The sequence below is a fragment of the Poecilia reticulata genome, chromosome 5, assembly GCF_904066995.2.
Source record: "Poecilia reticulata chromosome 5, P_reticulata-male-v2, whole genome shotgun sequence".
Classification (NCBI taxonomy): Eukaryota; Metazoa; Chordata; class Actinopteri; order Cyprinodontiformes; family Poeciliidae; genus Poecilia; species Poecilia reticulata.
Window position 1 is genome coordinate 21,627,765 of NC_088834.1, and position 23,846 is coordinate 21,651,610.

General features: G+C 37.3%; 1 protein-coding gene across 3 annotated transcripts in view; it reads right to left on the reverse strand.

Moving 5' to 3' along the window:
- The window catches only part of cpne5b (copine Vb), a 134,506-nt gene that overhangs the window by 98,166 nt on the left and 12,494 nt on the right, over positions 1–23,846 (reverse strand). For all 3 annotated transcript variants that reach the window (XM_008409300.3, XM_017304842.2, XM_008409302.3), the window contains exon 3: positions 230–270. In XM_008409300.3, coding sequence (XP_008407522.1) covers positions 230–270 — 41 coding nt within the window. The remainder of the gene's footprint in view (positions 1–229; positions 271–23,846) is intronic.

Genomic DNA, 23,846 nt, shown 5'->3' on the forward strand with positions numbered 1-23,846 from the left:
ACACAAACATGATTGAAAGCTTCATCTTGGCTCTGATTGGTTGTTTTTCACTAGGAGCTATGCTCAATCTTTTCACAGATTATGTCTCATACCATACTGTCACAACTTGGTGATAGTGTTAACAAATATGTACAAAAAAAATGAAGTTACAAACATAGAAAGAAACAATAGAAAAAGGCCATACAACACAAGAATCTGACAAACATTTTTTTCTTTATGAAGTACTTACTAGGATCGGACTTTGAGAAGGTGTCTTTGTCCAGCAGATTTCTGGTAGAAAAAGAAAAGATAATTGAAACAGTTCAGACTCATTCTGGGTAAGTAAGTAATTAAAGGTTAGTAGTGAAACAAAGATGTATTTAACATCAGAAAATCTGAAAACCTTCACATTTGTACCTTCGGTGGCATTTATTGCTATATTTGGTCAATGTAAAAAGTCTAAAATTCAAATCCTGTACAAAACCTGACTGATAGGCATCTATTCTCATGTTTACCAAACAAACAGAAAAATACAGCAGCCTCTAAGACATACGAAAATGATCTAAGAACAATATGCTAATCTAGAACACACTTTTAAATTAGTTGTGTATGCAACACAGGAAAGAAAAGAATAGCTCTATAAAGTCATTCTCGTTCTGTAATTCTGCCTTTTGTTCGACTCTCAGCATATATCATATGGTAAAATAAGAGTGTTTTCTGACAGAAAATGGGAAACTACTTTGCATCATGTATGGTTTTCATACTAGCTATTCGTTTCTCATCATAATGTTTTTCTTTTTTTTCTTTTTTTTTTTTTTGGTCAGGCAGATGTTTTCAGTCATTCAGATGGTCGGACCTCTGCTGGAAATTCCAAAGGGAGAAAAAACCGCTACAGATATAATATATCTAAAGTCATGAAGCAAAACTGTAACTTGGGAATAAATGAAATGTGTTGAATTAGAGACACCACTCCTTTTCTTGGTGGTCAAAATATCAGATGTTTCATTTAGGGTTAGATGCAAGAACATATTTCCAAATAGGTTTGCAGAGATTTGTTCATTAATGTGTTGGATCAGGTCCTTTTTCACTATTTCTCTGTAAATATTTGAGGTCTAAGAGATGACATTCCTTCAGATGTGCACAGTATTTCACTCTGAGGAATTGTTAGGCTCTAAGATGTAACAATTTGTTAAATTATGATACATTGATAGAAACAGACATGATAAAATCTGTTGGCACTGAAATATTTTTTAAAATCCTTATTACAGATTAATCTTTGCAAAGGAGCTTGGACTTTCTGGATGATGTTTCAGTTCAGCCTTACCGTTTGCTCCACAATATTAAAATGTGATTATTATTCCAAAACAAAGCACTAACAATAATGTTTAGAATATTCTGACAGAAACATTTATCTGTTTTTAGATTGTGAGTGAGAAATGATTAAGTGCAATCCAAATTCCTTTAAAAAAATCCCAACTTGGATCTGTCTTTTCTCTGATTTCTATACACTTGCCTCAAGAATACTAAACAATAATCATCTTAATTTTTTAGCCTTTGCTGCAAGAAAAAATTCTAGCATAAGAATATACACGTATACTCCAACTAAGAAAGATTGGCAAATATTTGAGTATGTAATTGATTCCTGTTAAGTCTCACGCCTGCTTGACTCTGTTCTGGATATGTTTCAATGAGCCTGAAAGACCCACTTAAATCCCTTTGAACCTCAATACTCATGTGCTATGTTACCAGGCTTTCTTAAGTGCGCATAGAATTATTCTATGCACATAATTCTATGCGCCTTATAAGGCGCATAGAATAGCCACTAGTTAGGGTTACCACCCGTCCTGGATTGAACCTATACGGGACGCGATTTGTTCCGTACTCTACAAATGTGGATGTATAATAATAAAGAAGTGGTCCCCCAGTACTTTATATAGTCGGCTGCCCCAGTCATTGTTTCACTCACGGTGTTGGTGTTGCGATATTGTGCCCAACTGCTTTCTGGGTAACACAGACCAACCGACACACTGCCGCCGCAGTCTCTGTCTCTCTTCCCCCGCTCCCCCCAGGCTTTAAATGTATAGGGGCTGGTCCCTTGGTAACCCTAGTCGAAGCACCCTGGATGAATGTCTAAAGCCACTTTGTTGACATAAAGAATGTCAACAAAGCAGTCCGACTCAGGTCGGTGAGGAGAGCCTTCCGCGACAGGGCCGGGGTGTGGCCGGACGATGGTTACCCTTCTCCGTTCGCGCACAGCATGTTCGTGGAGAACGTGGTGCTAAATGACCTGCAGACAACCTGATTATCAGGTCGGTAGGTAGATAGGTCAGTCAAACTTTATTAACAAACCAGCGTTCTGACAACTATCCCAGCATGCACCGCGCGCTTCTTCTTCTACGGGCGAAAATGAAGTCGGTGGCTGCTTACCGTAGTTGCTAGACTTGTTGTGGCTCAATATTGGTCCATATATAAGGCGCACCGGATTATAAGGCTCACTGTCGGCTTTTGAGGAAATTGAAGGTTTTTAGGTGCGCCTTATAGTGCGGAAAATACGGTACTTAGATTAAATATCAGGCATTCCTAACTTTTGTTTTATTCATATGCTCACATATAAGTGTATATTAAGAATACTTGTACTTAAGAATAGATAGCTTAGGTTATTTTTATTTCTGTTTAGGGTTATTATTATAGAAATATTAAGGTTTAAAAGTACAAGTGGGGTCAGTGCAACCCTACTGGGTCCGCGCACATTATAGAAAGTTAAAAGGGTCAAATCAACCCGTCCTAGAGCTGCAGGAGGGTTAAAAATCATGAGATAAAAAATTTTGTCAAACTTAGAAAATGGGTGTTTTCCCCATGCTTTTACAGATATACCAATTACATAGACATTGGAGTTTCAAATTTTCATTATAAAAAAATAGCACTTAGACTCCTTTGTTTATCCTGTATTACACATCCAGTTGTATGTAAAAAGCAAAGTGTGTGCCAACAAGCTCATTTGTGCATTCATGGGTTACAAACTAACGTTACCAGCAGCAACATTACCCCAGAAGATTGCAGGGTTTGCGATCCTGTACAATGGCTTCCTGATTGCTGTTGTGCTTAGTCTATTTACTCAGCTGATTTGCTCATCGCCCTCTCAGTGCAGTAATCCTAACTCTTTTAAATATGTATCCCCTCCAAAAAAAAAAAAAGGAATAGAAAAATATGTACATGTAGTTGTTTTTCTCTCAAAATGTGAAATTTGAGTTTTGCATTTAGAAGCAGTTCAGACTTTGTCTGGTGTTAATTCACTTTTGGTTCATCTGTCTTTCTCTAACTTCAGTCTGTGCCCATATTTGAGAGTTCTCTACTTCCATCAGACTCACTTGACCTTTTTATAATGTCTGCCACGGGGTTCTATACCTGGAAGCAATGTCTTTCTTGTTTTGTTTTGTTCACAGGGTCACCACAGTGACATGAGAGCTCTCACTCCAGGTGCCAAAGCCTGCTGGCTCCTCCAGGTTTTAGTTTCTGCTTCTTTCCCATTTCCTTTTTCCTCCATTTGCTATAAACCATTCAGCTCTGCTCTTTCATCAGCCTCGGTCTGTTTTGATCTTTCAGCTGTACCAGTCTCAGTCCCTCCTTCACAGCTTTTAAGATCAAACTCTGAGTTGTTTCAAGTCAGAAAAGAGGCACATAAAGACTTATATTGTATTTTTTTTGTCTTGTGCATCACATTCAAAGAGTCTGCTGTAACTGTGATGGGCTGTGACTAAAGCAAATTTGTCAGTTTGACTTAAAAAAATCAATGGCTGATTTTATTTGAGTAACATAGCCATCAAAAATTCCTATGCCACATTTTTTTATTTCATTTGCTCCAACAGAGGTAATTTCAAAAGAAATATTGTAATTGTCCGATTTTTAGGCTTGCATAGTAGAATGTCTCGGGAGGTGTTTGTTTTCTGATAACTGGCAGCTTTGCTAAGTTTAATTTATTCAGGTTATATCCAGATAAAAATGTTATTGCATTTGGACTATTTCCAAGCACCAACTCTCGCAGCTCTCAAATGTACATTAGCTTGCAGTGTGAGGCAGTAATTCAATTCAAGTCATGCTTTATTATTGCTGTATAAATGCATACAAGTTTTCACAATGTCACGTACAATGAAAAACTGTACATGGCTGTGTTACATCAAAAAACAAAGGAGCAATAACTTCAAATTAAAGTTTTAATAAAAGTTTTGACGATTTCAACCAAAATGGAGTTTGGTAATTCCCAGCTTCCACAAGTAGAACCATTTTTGCTCTGTGATGAAACTCTAGCTCTAGAGCTCCCTCTATCATAGATATCAAACAAAATGATAATCTAGAAACCGTATATTGTTCATTATTGACTTGCCCTGATCGGTGACCTCCAGGTTGGAAATCTAAAAATATGACGCTTTTTCTCTTCTATGCCCATGAAGTTGGTCCAGAAACTAACAGGAAGGAAAATGTTTGTTGTGTGGAACAAACACAAGGAGGCTACAGTTTTGGTATTGCTGTCTGCATCATCCACTTATTGAAGATAATAATGAGAGTGTAAATTTCACACCAAATGATAATTTTAGTAATAATCTGTTACTGACTGCTCCCTAACGCAGCAGACTGATGTCTTCTATGTTCACACTATATTATTTGTGACCACTAAAACTCACTTCAGTGCTCTTCTGAAGAATTGATCAAAATTATTTATAAAAAAACTACAGATCTGGCCACACAATTCTGACTGATGTGTGAATACTCAAGACATTCACACTGACATTCTAAGACAATCGGCCACAAGTCATTCAAATAAACACCTGACAGAGGATTTTAAATGGGTTGCTCTCACCGTAGTAACAACCAGAGTCCTCTCTTTTAAAAACAGAAGCGATACCATTGAGAGGAACTGATGAAAAATAGTGCAAAAAGTTGTCAATGGTGTTTTTTAAAGCAAAACAACAAATTGGAAAAATGAATGTAGTGTCAACACTTAAGTCTAGTTAAAGTAATTGTTCTCCCTTTCTCTGCAGAGCATAAGCAATGCTCATTAAAGCTCATGTGCCTCCCCAGTTTACTCCATTTTTATCTACCCTTACGAAACCTCTTTGCCTGTTTGCAGCTACATGCTGGTTGTTCACAGCATATAAATGAATGAAACTCGCTAAGAGCATGAGAAAAGACTAAAAACACATTTAAGGATGATATAAAGCAAAAACGTCTCCATACTAAATGGTTAAAATTTGATTGTGCTGTGAGTTTAACAAAACTGTTTAAGCGGAGATGATACTCTGTTAGGGAGAAATACCTTAAACAGATGTTTCATATGGAGTCAAATCGCTTTAGTTTCTCGTGGGTGTCCTAAGAAAGGAATCTCACTCGTGTCCAAGGCAAGTCGCTCTACTGCTTTGGCATCAAAAACCTTTTGTACAGTGTCCTTGACCTAAAGGAAAGTTGTTCTTCTTCATCTGGGCAAAAAGCTATTTTGTATCATTGTATATTTCTAAAATTACAAAACACTTGTTTCTTGTTAAATCCTCAGTTTGCCGGGTTTTTTTTTTTTTTTTTTTTTTTTACTAGTGGTCCAATATAGCAAATTGGAGATATTCTGGATGTTCAGTTTCTTTTCATTTGCAGAATGGACAAAAGATGCTTCTATTGTTCCAACTTAATTTACAAATACACTAATACCCAAAGGGAAGCGTGAGTCTCCATGTAGCGTTTCATTTTTTAAGTTTTCATCTTTAGCTCAGAATGCAGTCGGTGTTGAAATTTCCATACTCTGTCATCTCACATTAGAGGGAACTGTGAGTTCACGTAAGGGTTGGCTCTGAAGCCGTCCATGTACATAGGAAGATTAGATGGAGAAGGTCTGTGAATGTGAGAAACAGCTTTTCTAATAAGCCTCACACCCACCTCTGTGAGCCACGTTGGAAAGGCTAATTAACGCTGTTTGTCTCAAATATTTTATATTGTGAAATTTTAAAGGAAACCAACGAAGTTAAAGAAGAAACCTTTTTTTTATTTATTTCTTGTTATAACATGAAAATATGCTATTCCTGCTTTTAAGAGTAATTCAAATTTATAGTACAACAATCTTCTCATTCATTCATAGTGATTTCAGTTTAGTCGTCTTTATGTGAATTTGAATTTAATCTATGCAAAAGTTATCACCCAATCATGCAAGAACCAACCAGTTGTTCTTTCCGTCTCTCCACGTCTTTCCTAATTTAGTTCATGTTGTTGGACACTTGCTGGTACAGATCAAACCGGCCCATATGTCCTCCACTACTGCCTCCTCTTTATCTCTGTCATTTCCACCTTCTGTTTATCTGCTGGCTGCGTTTCATTCCTCTAATGGCCTCACCATTATCTCTCCTGGTAAGCAGAGCCTCAAACCATCTTCATCCTGCCACTGCTCTTCGGTTTCCTTTCTTTTATTAACAGATATTTTAGATTTTTTTTTTTAAAATACAAAAAAAATAAGCAAATAATAAAAACAAGGTATTGCATTTTTTTTTTTACATCTTATATATTATTCGCTTATTTGTCACTGCATGTACATAAAATTGATGAATTATACACGCAGTTAAAGTGTGGAAAAAAATATTTTGCTGTTCAATGACTTTTCCCGTTTTTGCTTTATAGTCACACTTAAATGTTTCAAACCATCAGACATTTTTTATATCAGACATCATAAAGCATTATATAATTTATTATATAAACATAATAAAGCAGTTTGCAAACAGTGATTTCATTTCCTAGACGATGATTTCATTTGTTAAGTACTTCTACTTCCAAACCAAACTGTCCCAATGTGAAAACGTAAACCTGAAATAGGCTGTATTTTAGAAAGTTGCAAGCCACACCCAGAGATCTGTAGAATTAAAAATTACTTAAACAAGACCCTTTATGACAACATGACAATGATCCAAAGCACACCAGCAGGTTCGCCTCTGAATGGTCAAAAATAGGTTTAGGAATGATGTATAATCAAGTGTGGGGGGAAGAAAAAAAAGCAAACACAGAAGAAACATGTAAGAGAGCAAATACATTTTCATTGAACTGTAAACATAGACAAATATAGTGGCAAATATTTTCCAAATGCATAAATACAGGGAGTTGGTAGTATATGAGTATGTTGTTTTTTACTCTTGAGATTCATAGTAATATTTCAGCGTTTTGTCAGAGTAGATCAATGCTTTTTTTAAAAAAAAACAGCACATGCATTATCAGTTCCTCAGGATCTTCACAATAACAAAAGATTGCAAATGGTTAAGGGTGGTTTGTAGTTACATGTGCAAAAGCTGGTGTCAGAATGAGCACCTCCAAGTTTAAGGCTCGGCTTCTGAGACGGAAAGGCATCGACTGTCTGCTCCAGGTTGGAAATTAATGGTCTCCTGGGGTCGAGAATTTGAAGAGTATTGCAGTCTTATTTGTGAGTGGGTGAGAAAGGAAACAGTGGATTGACAGATGGAAAAATAAATGTCTGCAGGTTTGAGGGTGCTCCAGGCTGTTGTTAAAGATAGAGCTGCATGATGGTTTTGTCTCACTGGTCAAGTTCTTACCCTCACCCTTGGTTTGTCGGTACAGGCTGTGACGGAAAGAGGATTTTGGGTCAAAGGTGCTCACAAATATCAACACAAAATATTGCATTAATATTCATTCACTTGTTTTTCACATTTTCTCACATTACAACCATAAATTTCAATTTATTCCCCAGCACAAAATTGTGCATAATTATTAAAGGGAAGAAAAACTGAGTCTTCACCGTTCATCTTTACAAAAGAAAAATAATAATAAAAATGTGAAACAAATTTCTATTCAGACACTTTCAAACTTGATAACTCCAGTACAAAAAAAATTGATTTCAAATCTCATGTAAATGTGAATATATCTTCCAGAATGCAGTTTAATGTCAGTGGATGCAGCTGTTCAGTGAATACCCAAGATGCTTATGAAAGAACTTAGTGAACATACAGCATCATAAAGACCAAGGTACTGAGGTACGAAGCAGACAGGTCAAGATAGCAAGCTCTGAACATTTTACAGAACTCTGTTCTGTCAATTATCTAAAAAAATGAAAATGTAGGGCAAGACTACCACTAATGGTCATCACCCTGAACTGAGGAAGGAGAGCAATAATCAGCACCAAAAGAGGTGGCGACTCTGAAGGAGCTGCAGAGATCTACAGCTCAGCTGGAAGAATTTTAAAGATATTAAACAGGGAAAAGGTTAAAAAAATACTGGGGGAAAAAAGGCTGCAATAGCTGATACTTCTGGCACCAGCAACCAACCAATTAGCAGTTTAGCTTGGGTAAATTCAAAAGTAGGTCTGCTGAAACAAAACATCATCAAAGCAATTCTTTTATCACCATGTCAAGTGCACACCCCCCCCCCCCCCCCCCACAGCAGATGCCTTGCCTACACCCCAGCCCAAGACAACAATGGTGCTGCCCTAAATCTGACAACAAACCCCACCCTAATATTTCTGCCGAAGACGTGCCGACTCCAAAAAATCTTCAGCACTTTATTGCACAGGTGAATGCGGCTCCTAAACAAGCCCAGAGAAAATCAAACTGTTGTTACTGTCGTTAAAAATGCAGGGACTTAGAGGCTTTCATCTGCAGGAAAACAGTGCATGTCTGCAAGCAGACTCCAGCAATTACTGTAAAATACAGTGCTCTCATTCCAAATGAGGTCTTTTTCATTCCCACAAGCCAGTAGTCTTTGCAGTTTTAGGTCACTGTTTTTCTTTTTCTTTTGCAAAGCAAAGCAAAAAAAGAATAATTTCATAAGAGTCATAAACTTTCAAAATAAATCCCCTATTCAAAAGGATTATAAAAGAAAACATTTTTGTTAATTAGGTGTCATATTCTCAAATACACTATGCATCTGTTTTAGTCTGCAGTCATACAATAAAATATTTAAAATGTCACCAAATCTAAGTTAAGTGTTGCATAGTCAATTTCCAAGGAACTGGCAATACAAACAGGGGTTTAAAACTAACTTTGTGAGGCATATTTTACAATTTAAATGAGTTTTGTGTTTGTGTGTTTTGTGTTTTTGTTTTTTTTAAAGAATCTAGAGCCCTTAATAGGAGGGTGCTAGATTTTTATATTTATGGCTATGCACTCATGGGAATTTGTGAAATCAAAAGAGGGTGTTAATGTAAGGCAAGATAAAATGTAAGCAGGAGACTGAGGAGGAGGAAAAAATGTGTCAGAGAACGTGTGAGTGCATATGGAGTTGGAAAGAGTGAAGCGAATACAGTCCTGGGAGACTGCATCAGAAATAGACCGAGCATAACGGAGTTCCTCTTGCACGGGGAGAAGAAACAAGCGTCTGTTATACAGACCCAGAGACACTGCTGACTTTATTTACAGAAATCTGACACAAACCACAATAATTAGACATCCCCTTTCCTCTAACCTGCGGGAGCTTCATCATCATTCCAACTCCAAGTGTTGAGAGAGCAGGCAGAGAGAGGGATGATAAATATCTAGGGATCAGTGGCTCTCTTTGAAGATGTGAATATTGAGCTGCCGAGATTCTTGACTTGGAACGAAGCGCAACTCAGCAGAAACAAGCTGCCACAGGCTAATAAGGAAAACTTTGGGAGCTAATGGATGTGCTGCTCAGTTGTGGCGTGATTTATGAGCATGTGCAGATTCACGTGATTGCTCCACATTATTGCAGCATATATGCATAGTTTCCCCACGTATTGTGACAAAGAAGAAAATGTATGACGCCGTTTACTATAAATGAACTCTTCCACAGGTTAGAGATTAAGAGGAGCTAATTTTCTTGACACTGAAACACATTAAATGCTGTTTTGTCCATGTTTAAATCATGTTGCCGACATAATGTTCAATAGAAAGCTGCATCAAAGACAAAACTGGATATAAGCATGTGAATATAATAGCAAATGGTTGCCGTGTAAGATGTAAATTTCTAGTGAAAGAATGGTTTGTGGGAGTTAAACAGGTCTGTGCTGAATGCAAGCAACCCACACTCTGTTCTTAACATCTTGCTTGTGCACATTACAGTTGAACATATTGAAAAGAATATGTAAAAAATTTATTTATATATATATTTGTGTGATAACTGATGACATTGAGTAACAGCTTCATGTGAAGCAAGATTAATGAACATTAATGAACATTAATAAATGTAATACTTTTGAAAAATCTAGAAAAAGGTTGTTTTTTCAATTATTTTCCCATTTGTGAGTTCTAAGACAAAGATTTATAGAGACGCGCAGCATGTGCTTTACATAGGTTAAACACATTTAACCATTACAAAAAATAATACAAATCTTTAAAATTAAACATAAAAAAAACAAGTAAGGATAATAAGCAATGATTAAAAAAAGAAAACAACCAAGAAGATGAGGAACTGACGTAACACCATGATGTAGATTAGTGAAAAGGCACTGTAGATATATGTACATTTCATAGACAAACATAAAATCAAAAAAGTACATAAAGCCCTAAGAGCTAAAACCAAGCATTATAAATATATAAAACATAAATAACAAACAATAAAATACAAACGTTTTTTTAAAAGTCTATATTTTTCAAATACGTAGCATATCTTTGCTATATTATATATCAGTTCTTGTCGTGCTTATTGTCATACAATAATAAAAAATGTAAATAGATAATATAAACATTGCAACTTAAAAAAAACAATTACAGGCAATAAAAAGCTGTAAAGACAGAAACTCTCTTCACAGATTTTATGAGGGCTTTAATGTTATGAGGTGGTATGAGCCAAAACACAGCATGGAATAAGAGGCAAACCTAGCATGTTATTTTAGTTTACGTCCATGAACATTATGACTAATGCTTTTTGTTAAGAAAATAAATTTAGAATGTTAGTTTTAAAACTTAACATGTCTTGATTGAAATAGCCTAATTATAGTTTTAAAATTAATAACCTATTCTGGCCTATTGACCTTTACTTTACATGTAGTTACAGCAGATCGTTTCCTAAGATCTTTTGATCTGCCCTTTGTCTGTGTGGGAAAACAATCAGGAGAAGTTCCAGCTTTTCACACTGATCCGTGAAAAGCCGTAAAACAGCAGGAGTTCAGGAGAAGCTCTGCTTCTTCTTTATTTAGACAAAAGGGGACAAATGGCCTTAGATCGTGGGAACAAATAACAGGGAGATTTAGAGAGGGTCAGAGACAGCTCCTGGTTGGATGAGCACAGATACGCCTTATTTGAATAAATTAAAAACAAGAATACGCCTTTACTATAAAACTTTCTACACTGAAGTAACAGATTAGATTTTACCTTCTGAGGTGGCCAAGGTGTCCCATCTCTCAGTTGCAATTGACATGAAGATAGAAAAGGTGGACCAGGTCACCTTTAAAGAAAAGTGTCTTTTTTTTTCTTCTATCTTCACTTTACTATTTGCCAATCAGTATACGTTAAGGGCGACCAGTCTAATGTTGTTTAAAGTTTGTAGCATTAGGTCATCTGGACCACTGCCATGTTGGTGTAGACATGATTAGGCTGCAACCTTGAAAAGAAGCCAGTGTAGTCAGTCTTCTGGGATGAAGGACAAGCCTCATGGATAAGCTACTACTGATACTAGCTACTATATGCAGCTATCAGTAACCAGACATGCTAATACCATGACAATGAACTGCACAGAAGATTCCTGCACCCTTAGACCAATCAAGGAACACTTTTTCAATCATTTTGAGCAGCCCAGTGATGCACCCATAAGACAGAGAAGGACTTATTGTCTTTCGTTGTGAAATATTTGAAGTATGCTTGTAGCAAACTCTCTGACTGCTGTTCCAGGGCAACAAAATGTACTAAATGGGGCTGGGCGATGTGGTCTGAAATCAATATCATGATATATTGAGAAGTTCACCTCAATAGCAATAAGTGGACGATAACACTAACCCACTTATTACTGGGTTAGTGTTCACAATAAAGACTGCTTATCACATTCTCCATTGTGCCTCCAACAATAGAGAGTGTGATAGACAAGCATAAATAATTCACAGCCACTTATATTGATGGTAGGATTCCTCTGGACAGCAGTTTTCTTCGCCACTTTAATGGACTTTAAAACCACAGCGTCTTCAAGAAAAATGTGTACATCGTCGTGTTATTGGAAAAATAGGCACAACTGAGCAAGTTTAGAAGTATGAAATGACTCAACTTCAAACGTCGTTGCTGAACCTAAAATCTTGCCAAATAATTGATTTTTGGAAGGAATGAGTTGCTCAACTGAGACAAGTACGACTGCAGCCTGGTAAATGTATACCATGCTCCACATGCGCTTACATTTCAAAATAAAAACTCGCATCACATATCACCAAGGAGGGTTATGGCTTAAGTTGGCCAGGCGAACGCCATGATACGAGTGCTCTGGCAACACAAGAGGTCTCCAGACTGCAGCCATAAAGTCTTGCTTCAACCAACTCTACTGCCACCACTTCAACTTTTGAAATGTCCTCCATTTTCTCATTCTCATCATCTCTTTAGCTTCTTGCCACATACTGGATGGGGTGGAGTCACGTGACGATAGACTACAGGAAACGCTGCATCTTAAAGGGATATGAGCTAAAACAACAAAAACGACTTTTCCGTCTTTTTAAAACATACTAAAGGTACTTTATAGCTCCCATTCATCTTGGTTTTAAGAGCAAACTCAGAAAGACAAAGGTGAGAAATAAATTGCAATGAAATTAAATTCAATAGCCAGGTAAGCCAATCAATTATTAAGCAAAATATCTGTTAAAAAGATGCAGAGACGATATGAGAGGCCATTCTTTAGGTTTTGAAGTCTCAGGAATGTCAGAATCAGACAGAAATTTCTATCTTCAATCAAAATGTTTCAGCTATCAAAAGTTACTCAGTGCTGTGAAATAATTGGTGGACACAATACCTCTGAAAGACACCTGGAGATTGCACGTTTACAGGTATACAAACCTGTAGGTATTGGGAAAATGCGGCAAAAAGTGTGTGTTTTCATTGAAATGGATATTAACGATATGATCAAACGAGGAGCTGTCAAGAACATTAACAAATGCAAGATTGTTTTTTCAGCCTCATTGCAAAATCCAAACTTTTACAGTGTCAGTCATCACACTCTGCACCTGCAATATCAGGGTTCTTAACCAAATAATAAGCCACCCCAGGGTAGAGCACACTTGGTGTGAGAATGGCCTGACAAAGAAAAATTAACAGCAAGTAGCTCTGTGAACAAAACTGCCTTGTTGATGTCAGAGGAGAGAAAGTTGTCAGTATCTCAAATAACCACTTGCTACAGCCAAGGTATGCTGAATACCATCACTAAAAGCACAACATGATAAAACATTGAGGAAGATCCAAGTATGTTTATTTATATGGCATCTTTTTACAGACAAATTTTACGAGTTTCACAAAAAGGGTAAGCGACATGAAATTCAAAGAACAGATTACAATGCAATTATACCTGGTAATAAAAATCCCAAATCTAACAAAGAGACATGTCAGCAACAGCGCTACCTATGGGGGACTCATTGGTGGAACTATTCAGCTTCGGCAAAATCCCACAGGCAATCACAATATTGTTGCTGACAATGTCCATCCAATTATAACCACAAAGTACCTATCATGTAATCTTTACTTCCAGAACAATAAGGCGCACATCTTAAATAACCTCAAACAGGTTTCTTGGACGTGATAAAGAGCTCACTGTTCTCAAATAAGCTCCACAGTCACCAGATCAAAATCCAACGGAGCAGCTTTGAGATGTGGCGGAACAGAAAAACAACATCTTGTATATTGGACCAAAGACTCTTTGTTGACACCAGATAGATGGAGGCTGAGCTGGGTAGCCAGGTGTACCTAATAAAGTGGCCATTGAGTGTTTACGTAAAGACGGGAAGATTTTATTATTTTTTCACAAACCCGGGGTTTAAACTCAGAATTGGAAAGAAATCTGGGTAGAGAAATCAATATGTTGTTTTTTTTTTAATGAGTTTTTTATCCAGCAATGAAAATATAAAGAAGTACATACATTCTGCCTCAGGACATTGGATATAAACGTTATTCTCGGAAGATGGATGGATTCTAACAAAAACGGATGCAACACCAATAGATTGAATGGCTGAGATGGGAAAGCAAGAGATTAATGCAGAAAAAAAAGAAATAAAAAAATGAGAGGACACTGGAGGAGGACTTGTAGAACAGGATACCAAATAAGAGTGGGGTGAACAGATGGAGACTCAAGGAAATGTGTAATATGAGCAATATAGGGATCTGTGGGGGTGGAAGAATGACAGTAATATGTTTATGAGCAAAAGAATGAAGCGGTGGCTTAAGCATATGGAGCACACTTTTATTAAAGTTAGAGGAGTTGTCCCAACACATTTCACTTTCTCTCTATCACTTAAATTGTGTCTCTCATTATTTGTCTTTATTATTACTTTGGTGTCCTGTTATTGTCCTAACTGCAAAATTGAATAAAAGGGATGTAATTATTAAATAGAAAAAAAAATCTATATCACATTCTCATTGCAAAGTTTTAAACAATAAAGAAGATATTTTCCCCGTATTACTTTTTCTCGTTTACCTTTCTTAGGGCTAAAACCTAGAACAAACTAATTTAAAACAAATATAGTCCACTGTGGGGCCCCTAAAATCCTTAATGTCCAAATTATCGCACTGGCATTGCGTTAGTGTCAGATCAATGACAGAACCAAGCAGGATCGTTTTTCCCACCAGCTGCTGAATTATTCAGACCGAGATCTCCTCCAGGGAGACTCCCGCCCTGCCGGCCAGACACACATCGGGAGTCTGCAACCTGCCCAGGAAGACCGGGATCATCAGAAAATTCCTAACAAGCAGCAGCACATACTATAAGGTTAGGACCCCGACAAAATGAGATTCATGGAATATTTATGGATTCTTGCATCTGTTTTGTGCGTGCGTGCGTGCGTGTGGCGTAAAAATGTGATGGTTAATTTTAAGGAAAAAGTAATTTTAGAAAAACAACAAGTACTTCCTTGCATTTCATTTGCGCATCAGAAAACTACTTTTTAAGGCTCAGGCCAATTAGACAACATGGAAAGATGTGGAGCTCTTTGCCTTTACAACTTCATTCTTTAAATAAATTAACAAAGAATAAATGCAACAAGAAAAGGTAAAGTGTCTCTGACTTTTAAAACCAACATCCTGGAGTAAAACTTTGGGACACTTGATCAGACTTAGTTCATTGTGAACTGTATAATTATACTAGAGAATTGGGTCGCTGCAGAAAGAAAATTTTAATGTCAGCTTTCCACCTCTGTTTGCCTCTGGGACCTTCTCTCTGGGCTAATGAGCTTCTCCAGATACACCAAAAAAAGAGAACGTGGATCATTCTCTCGCAGCAGCCATGAATGTCATCCAGACTAAGAGTCTGCAGTCATTCTTGTGAGTCGGCGAGGCTTCACTTCTGCGCCGTGGTACTTTAATCTAAATGCTAATGTTTACACGTGAACATGCAAATGTTTAGAAGGTGTAATTTAACAAGTTCACAGACACAGTCTGGCACAGTATTTTTGTTCATTTCTATTCAAAGTACACTTGTGCAGCTGGGACAGATGTGGGTCTCATTAGATTTCATTTAATAATAATCACAAACCAAAGAATTGGACAAATTGAAAGTTCACCTGAAAGCATGTTGTTTCTACTGGAGCCATTTCTGCTCATTTCAAAAAATATCCTGAGATAAGTAACTGTGCAAATAGAGTCGTTTACTTGTCACTGCTTTTTTAATAGTGCAGCTATGCATGTTTTCATGAACCGAAAATGATATATTCAATCTTTCTCGGTCAGCCACTTGTATTTTCTTCAGAACAAGGAGTATATAAGGCTTCTAAATATAAGCCTTATATTGTTGCCATTCAGCAATAATTCAGAAATAATTTTATCAACACCAGCTGACCAAAAACAAAACTGAAACATTTTTCCTGATTAAGTATCAGAAGAGTGTGAAAAAGGTTCTCTTTCTCCACTGCATATGCAAATATCTGGTTTCAACTGTATAATGATACAAAACTGCTTGTCTTAAGTACAGAGGATTTTTTTAAAAGTAGACTTCCTTCAGATGTGTGAGATCAAACAGCACCAGGCGCCTGGGAGAGCTGCATAAGACATATCTACAGTATTGGTGCACACCCAGCATGAAGTCAAGTAGCTCCACATTGTGATTAGAACTTCCCCTTTAATCTCCAAACCGAGACCAGTCTCCCCAAGATGTAGTCCACGAGTAACCCCACCTTTTTATCCATCATCACAGGTGGGCGTCAAGTCCCTCTAAAATAAAATAAACGAGTGCTGAAAAAAATTACACAGCATGAATATTGGACTTGCAAATACATGGATTCTACTGGGAACAAGACGGCAGAAAAGTATTTCAGACACTAATGTCTCTCAATCAGACTTTGAGACTATGAAGGCAGATGAAACAACACACAGAGGCAGAGTGAAGACGGAGGGTTTGCTTTGTTAGCAAAGTACTACATGAAACGTTACTCTGAAAAAGAGAGACTGTATTTTAGACATATTGTATTTTACCTAAAACTGATCAAGAGTCTAATCTTGTTTACCTTTTCTTAAGTTAGCTAAGTAGACTCACACAAACTCCTGAAGATTTCACCTCGTCTCTTTCTCCATCATTCTGCTGCCTTTCCAACACTTTGATCATGTCTCTTCCAAGAAATATACGATGTAGGACTTATATGAATGCACTGATACCGTCACAAATCCTTTGAGTTTGCCTGGTCAGGGATGAAATAGATTACTTGCTTCAGGGAAAGGGGAGGTCAGACTGATAGAAACCTGAACAAACCAGTGACCTGAACAGGCTTTCACCGAGTTCAACTTCTCCAAGGCCTTCACAGAGCAGCCGCGATTAGATGACACAAGAACTCCATGAGGCATTAGGTGACCCTTAAAGACATTTGATTGTACTAGATGTGGTGAAATTCGAGAGGTATCAAGCAGCTTTGCAAGGGACTAGCAGTATTTAGAAAGTGATTTTCATTTTTGGAAGAAATGATGTAAGGAGGGGTAGGTTTACAGATACCTGTTCAATGGAAATTGCTCCAGCGAGCGTGTGAACAAAAAGAAATCAAGGCTATTTCTGAAAGACCCGTGTTTTGAAACAGGATGTTGTACCATCACAAGCTTTGGTGTTGCCACTTTTTCAGTACTAATCCATTTGAGCCGCTGCACCAGTGGGCTAATGATGATAAAGAAAGCAGGTAATGTGGGAGCTCCGAATCCACTAAAAAGTAATGTTGAGAAGATGAATGCTGCTCAATCTAAACATAATGGACAACACTTTTTAAACAGCTCCAGACCTTGAGTCTGAGGCTCCGTCAGCTCCACTGCAATAAGTACCAATAAAGAAAGTCGTTTTAGCCCAGAGCAATAACCTCTTACAATAACTTTGTGCCATGAGAAGAAGCTTATGTGAGATTGACAGCTTGATCCATCTGTCCCTCTAATTCCTTTTGAATAATTGATTTGTTCATTTTGGTGAAACAATTCAGTTTTCATGGGGTTAATTAAGTCCTTTTTGATTTGGTTAGGATTTCAGTGGCATTTAAAACACTGAAAATGGTCAGTGAACTCTACTGTACAAAAATGAAATACAGAAAGCAGTGTGCATCATTGTAGACATTAACTGTTAATTTGTTTAAACACAATTAAGCAAAAATATTTTTACTAAAACTTTAGTTATTGTACGTCTCTTTGAGTTAAGACTTGACATTGGTCCTCAGTTTCTGATTTTTACATATAAATTAAGCCAGTTTTAAATGGCACTTTTTACTTCATATACTCTCCAGAAATGTTTGGTAAAATTCCTGTCCAGGAAACACAGAAGAAGAAAAAAAAAAAGCAGGCAGCGTTACCACAGCTTTACCTGTGCAGAAAGCCAACAGAAATGTGAATGTACAGTTATGTTTGCTACAAAAAATTGTCCTAAACCACATTAAGATGCAATCAAGATGCCATAAAAGCAGGCGGGGAAACAAGATATTCCCTATCACACTCAATAACAGCCTTCTTTTTTCCTCATTCATCACATTCTTCCCCTTAGGGCAAGTGGTTGCTCCATAATCAAATCGGCCCATCTCGCCCACACACTTTCACACATCCCCGTCTTTGTCATAACCACACATGACCGTCTTACCTAATCATCCCCTCCTGCACTGAAGAGAGCACAGGCGGGGCTCAGACGGATCTATGGGCTGAAAATGGACAAGCAATTTCGCATCTACTCTGAGGAGTAAACTCAATAATGCCTCTTTCGCCACAAGATGCTCACTCGACAAGCGGTGCTCAAGCTAAAATCATGAGCAATAAATTATTGTTCCCTTTCATTTTTCAGCCGCAATTATGAAATACACTTCTCAGGAGGAATTGACAAACTGCAATATGAGGTTTTAAGTGTCAGGGGGATCGCAAGTTGACAAACTGATCCTCCGAGTTTCCACTGCTGCCACACAGTGTGCCCGTCGTCCCACCTTAGTTCTGTTTTAGCCTGCTGCAATGCTCCCGACGACAAAGACCCTGTATTTTGCAGTGTTATGTATTTTATTGTTGTTTTATGTGAAATAGACCAATGCAAGTAGGGTTATAAAAATGTTGCACTCACACTTGTACTTTGATCCCTCTAAGTGAAATCTGGTGTAACTAAAACCAGTAGCCTAAGATATCTTATAAGTAAATAGTGCGTTTGATATGATGTCAGCAGAAATACATGTTATGTGAATCTCTCAGATGTTTGTTAGAGAACATTAGTGGAAAATTGTCTAGTAACAAAAGATGAGCCAGTCAGATAAGATTAAATATATATTTTTTTTGGTTTGCATGCAAAACACAATGTGTGGGGGGAAATCATCCCTGAACACACCATTTCCACGGGAAACATGGTGGTAGCAGCATCATGCTGTGGGAATGATTTTGTTTTGCAGGCACAGGTGAGCTGGTCAGTGACGATTGGAAGATGGATGGAGATAAATACAGGGCGATGTGGGAAGGAAGCCTATGAGGTTGCAAAAGACGTGAGAGTGGAGTGGAGGTTCACCTTCCAGCAGGTAACCATACGGCCACAATTACAATAAAATGGCTCAAATCAAAGCATATTAATGTGTTAGAATAGTCCAGGTAAGTATCAGACTAAGATCCAATTAAAAAGATCCAACTGGAGCATTTGACTGAACTCAAGCTATTTTGCAAATAAGGAAAATGATAATAATGGGCAATAATTTCAGTGTCTAGATGTGCAAAACTGACAGACATACAGAAAAAGACCTGCGGCTGTAATTAAAGCAAAAGACGATTCTACAAATTACTGTCTCAGTAGGACTGAATAAAAATGTGTGTCATGCTTTTTAGATTATTTATTTTAATTTCTAAAATTATTTTGAAACCATGAATAAATTCACTTCCACTTTAGAATTATGCACTACATTGTAATAATATAACAGATACATCCCAAATGAAATACTTTGTCATTTGTGGTTTGCATGTGGCATAAAGTGGAAACTTTCAAGACATCTAGAAACATTGGATTTGTTTCTTTGTGCCTTTATGCTTTTACCATAAGGGATTAAATACAATCTGGCTAAACTGGATTGAAGATTGCATGTTTGCAATGAAATAACAGAAAAAAATACCTTTAGGACTTCAGACTCCTGGTTTATCTTTGCTGGCTGGTTGCCAACAGGGAAATCAAGAGATCGAAATCTGCTACTACCGACCGGAAGCGTGCCGAACTAATTAGCTGAAACATCATCCATATTATTTCTAATTTTTCTTTGCCGCAGATTAAATTCACCACGGTTGTTCAGGAAATTTGTTTTGATAAGTGGATTCTGTTACTTGAAAGCTTCAGGACAAGCGCTGGCTGTAAGACTTACTGCAGCATGCATATTGAAATTTGGTGGAAGGTTCACTTTTGACAGTAAGTGATTCAAAACAAATTAGTTCATTGTAGTGAATTAAAATGCGCCACTCGCCTTGATTTGGTCCAAGGGAGGAAAAAAAAGCTCTATTTGTCTGATTGCACAGGAGCGGAAGCTGTCCACAGCTGAGACTCACCTTCCTCAAAAGCTCTGACAGAGCTATTAAGCTCCCATTACTCCATCTCATACGTCGTCAACAGATGCTTCTGGCACAGCACAATGGGTGCAATTCACACAGGTGAATGACTCTTCATGCAACTGTCTTTTTTATCAGGATCTTGACGGCAGAGAGGTTTGCCGCAGTCCGTTTCCCATGGTTCATTTTTAAATTCTCCTCCCCCCTTTTAGGTATATATGATTTTTAAAACTCCTAAGATACTTCTGCTAAGAACTATTGATGCATATCACATGTTGCCAATGTGGTTTATTGGACTGAAATGTTGAGGGGACATCAAGTCTGCAGCTCAGAGGGTTTATGTTTTTTGATCTGCATTTATGACTCATTCTGTGACCCTGTTCTTTGCTTTCGTAAACAAGCACTCATGTTACCATTTTCCATCAGGAGAAAAAAAAAAGCACTGAAAGCCTTTCTGTTTTGGATATTTCATGACAACAACAGGGTTAATGGCAGAGGTGCAGCTCATGATGGCGGCATGGAGTGTACCCTATCAGCATGTTTTGCATACGCACCAGTTTATAGCTACAAGTTGTTGGATTTGGCCTTCATGTAATTTACACCTTCTCCTGTTTTCTTTCCTACATGCTTTCTTTTCCTTTTAATGACCACTGTTTGTCTCCATGCAGCCTTTTAGCCTTGTCTAATTTGTGGCTTGTCAAGAGCCACAACAGAAAAAAACAAATGTAATAAGCCAGAAAAAAGAGCATCATATAATACTGCTGATATAAACACAAATCCGCCCAATAGTTACGTTGGTAACATGCTTATTATAACCAGGGGTGAAAGTAGTTTTAAATTTTTGGGGGTACTATGACAAAAAAAAATTATATATATATATATATATATATATATATCCACTATTGGCACAGCACAATAGTGGACAGAAAGTTGCAAGCATTTTACTTGCGCACATCCCTGAACACAGGGATCCCTGTGTTTGTGTGTGTGTGTTGGTACACACACACACACACACACACACACACCCACTAAGACATGCTACTCTGTGTTACTGACATCGTGGAGATTCCTACACACGTCTACATCTTGAAATAGCACCTGACCCAAACTCTTGCCCGAGTTTGGGTCAGTTTGGGTTTCTTGTCCTTGAAATCTGCCTTTGAAATACAATCATGAAGCCTTTTAATCCCCAAGGCTCCTGAATGGCACAAGCCAAGAACTTCTGGGTTCTGGACCTCTATAAAATTATGTATAAGTGCAGGTCTGGAACGCTCTTCTGCTTTTGTTTCTTATGTTTGGTAAAATAGTGACAGCATTACATTGTCTGCAAAAATTAATAAAAATAAATATAATAAATCACAGACATTTCCTAGCACTGTGCAATGATTAATACATGAATAATCCTAATGAATTAATAGTAATTAAAAATAATAGTGGATCAAGGGCTTCAGAACATTTATACCCCAGCAGGTATGGAAAACCGCAAAAGCAAAAATTAAATCATATACAAATCTATTACTCTCTTCATGTTAAATAAATAAAAAGTATAATGTTTTATTTAAATATTTATGTCAGCTTGAGTCATGCAGATCTGATCATTTCCATAGCAACGATCAGAAGCAAGGCGTTGGCCAGAAGTCCAGTGAGCTCACTGATGATCCTGTGTCCAGACAGAGGGATAATCAGTAGCCCAGCATCATGACCTGTTTGTTCTGAAGATGCTGCAGCTTCCACTTCTCTTCCTAACATGGCGCCTCATCACCTTGACTCTCATACTGACAAGAGGAACCACAGAGCTCTGTTAGGTTAAAGCTCATCTTCTGAAGTTGGGATATTTTTCCTCCAACAGGTTCCAGAGGAATCACCTCAAACCAGATGTTGGACTGGATTTTATTTCAATGTCATTTGTGAATGTTAGCTTCTCATTTTAAACAGTGGAGCTATAAAGGTTGAAAAAGGTTATTATTTTGTAGAAAGTCTCATTAACATCAATATTTCCTCTAAATAAGAGGCAAAAAACAAAATTGTTTGATAAAGGAAAAGCCTCTCAGACTCTGAGCCCAACAGCACCAAACTATTTAATATTAGACAATTAATTTAATTTCACACAATTATCTCGGTAGAAGCCATTTGTTTGTTAAATACTTAATGAAACATATTTGCCGTGTTTGACGTTTGGTGTAAATGACTTATGTACTCACAAAGAACGAGGTAATTAGTAAAAGTTTGTCGTTTGTTGAATGTTCAGAAATTACAGCGGCTGTGATGCACCGAGACAAATATAAACAACCTGAACAGGTGATCAACTCTAAACCACTAGCATATTTTACTCTCCGTCTCTGTCATTTAAGCAGACCCGTTGCCATGACAACCTCCTGCGCTCCACAAGCCGACCAGAGATTATGTTGAAAACATAGATATTTATTTTGCGATCATTAATAAGCCTCTTATGAACACAGCGGTGGTTGATTAGTTAATTTTAAACTCCTGCTCTGCTCGTTATTTTGGTAATGGAACCGAAACGCACAGAATTGCGCAACACCTTGTTGAGATTATTATTGTTGTTGGGTCGTTAATTTGAACACGTTTTGTTGATTTTTTTTTTTTTTTTGTTCTTTAATAAAGTTATGAACATTTTGATAAGGACCCACAGGAGGACGTTCTGCTCTCAACGTCCTGGCGCCGTTCAGTTTGTCACCTCATGCTGAGATCGACTCAAAACCTTCAGCGATTGACATGTTGCAGCCCTGCTCTATAGCACAAAGTTCTGAAACAATATGAAATGGGAAAAAAGTTACTTATTAACTGATTAAGTCGTGTTTTAGATTGTTCTTGAAAAACGAATCAGTCACTGCTAATTAGTGGGTGAACTCACGGCTGCACAGTGAACCCACTGATTTTTTACAGCAGACAGCCGCTCCCCTCTCTTGCGTACCCCTGCTAAATCTATTAGGGGTATGCAGTACCCTGCCGTACCCCCTTACTTTCACCCCTGATTATAACATCAAGATATGTTAAGTCAGTCCTCTGCAATTATTTTATTCAAGCGTTTCTGTCATATTAAAGTTGGCTCAAATAGTTTACTGAGTAATATTAAACTGCTATTTGATCATGTTCATTTTATGGAAAACAAAAAATGTCAGTTTTACAAAAGCATACACACTTGAAACGTGACATTACTAAAAGATCATGAGTTATTTCTGTTTTATTACTTCCTCCATGATCTGATTATTATGTGCAATGCTTTTTTTCTTCTTCTTTCTATACAATTCTTATAAGATGAAGTTTTTGCTGTATGATCATTTTTAGGTCATACACAACGAGGGCAAACCTGTGAATGTGTGAAAATTTGAAAATTTTAAATTACATGCAATAACATGCAGTAGCATAGTTTCCTGTTAACAGCATTATTGGCTGTAGCTCAGGGCTTGAATGAATGAATGAATGAATGAATGAATGAATGAATGAATGAATGAATGAATGAATGAATGAATGAATGAATGAATGAAGTGTAAAATGAGCCACAAGATATTAAAGTGCTCCAATATTTAACATCAAAAAGAAGTCAATCCAACAAATCACTGCTGTCAACGCTTTATCAGGCAAAGTAAGAGTAAGATGGTAGTAGAATATATATGTTTAAAGGGCAATTTTTGTATTTTTTTTTTTCAACTTTTACTCCTCAGTTATGTTCAAGTTTGTTGTTGATGATGGATATATTACTTTTTATGAGCCAAACATGTAAACAGTTGTGAA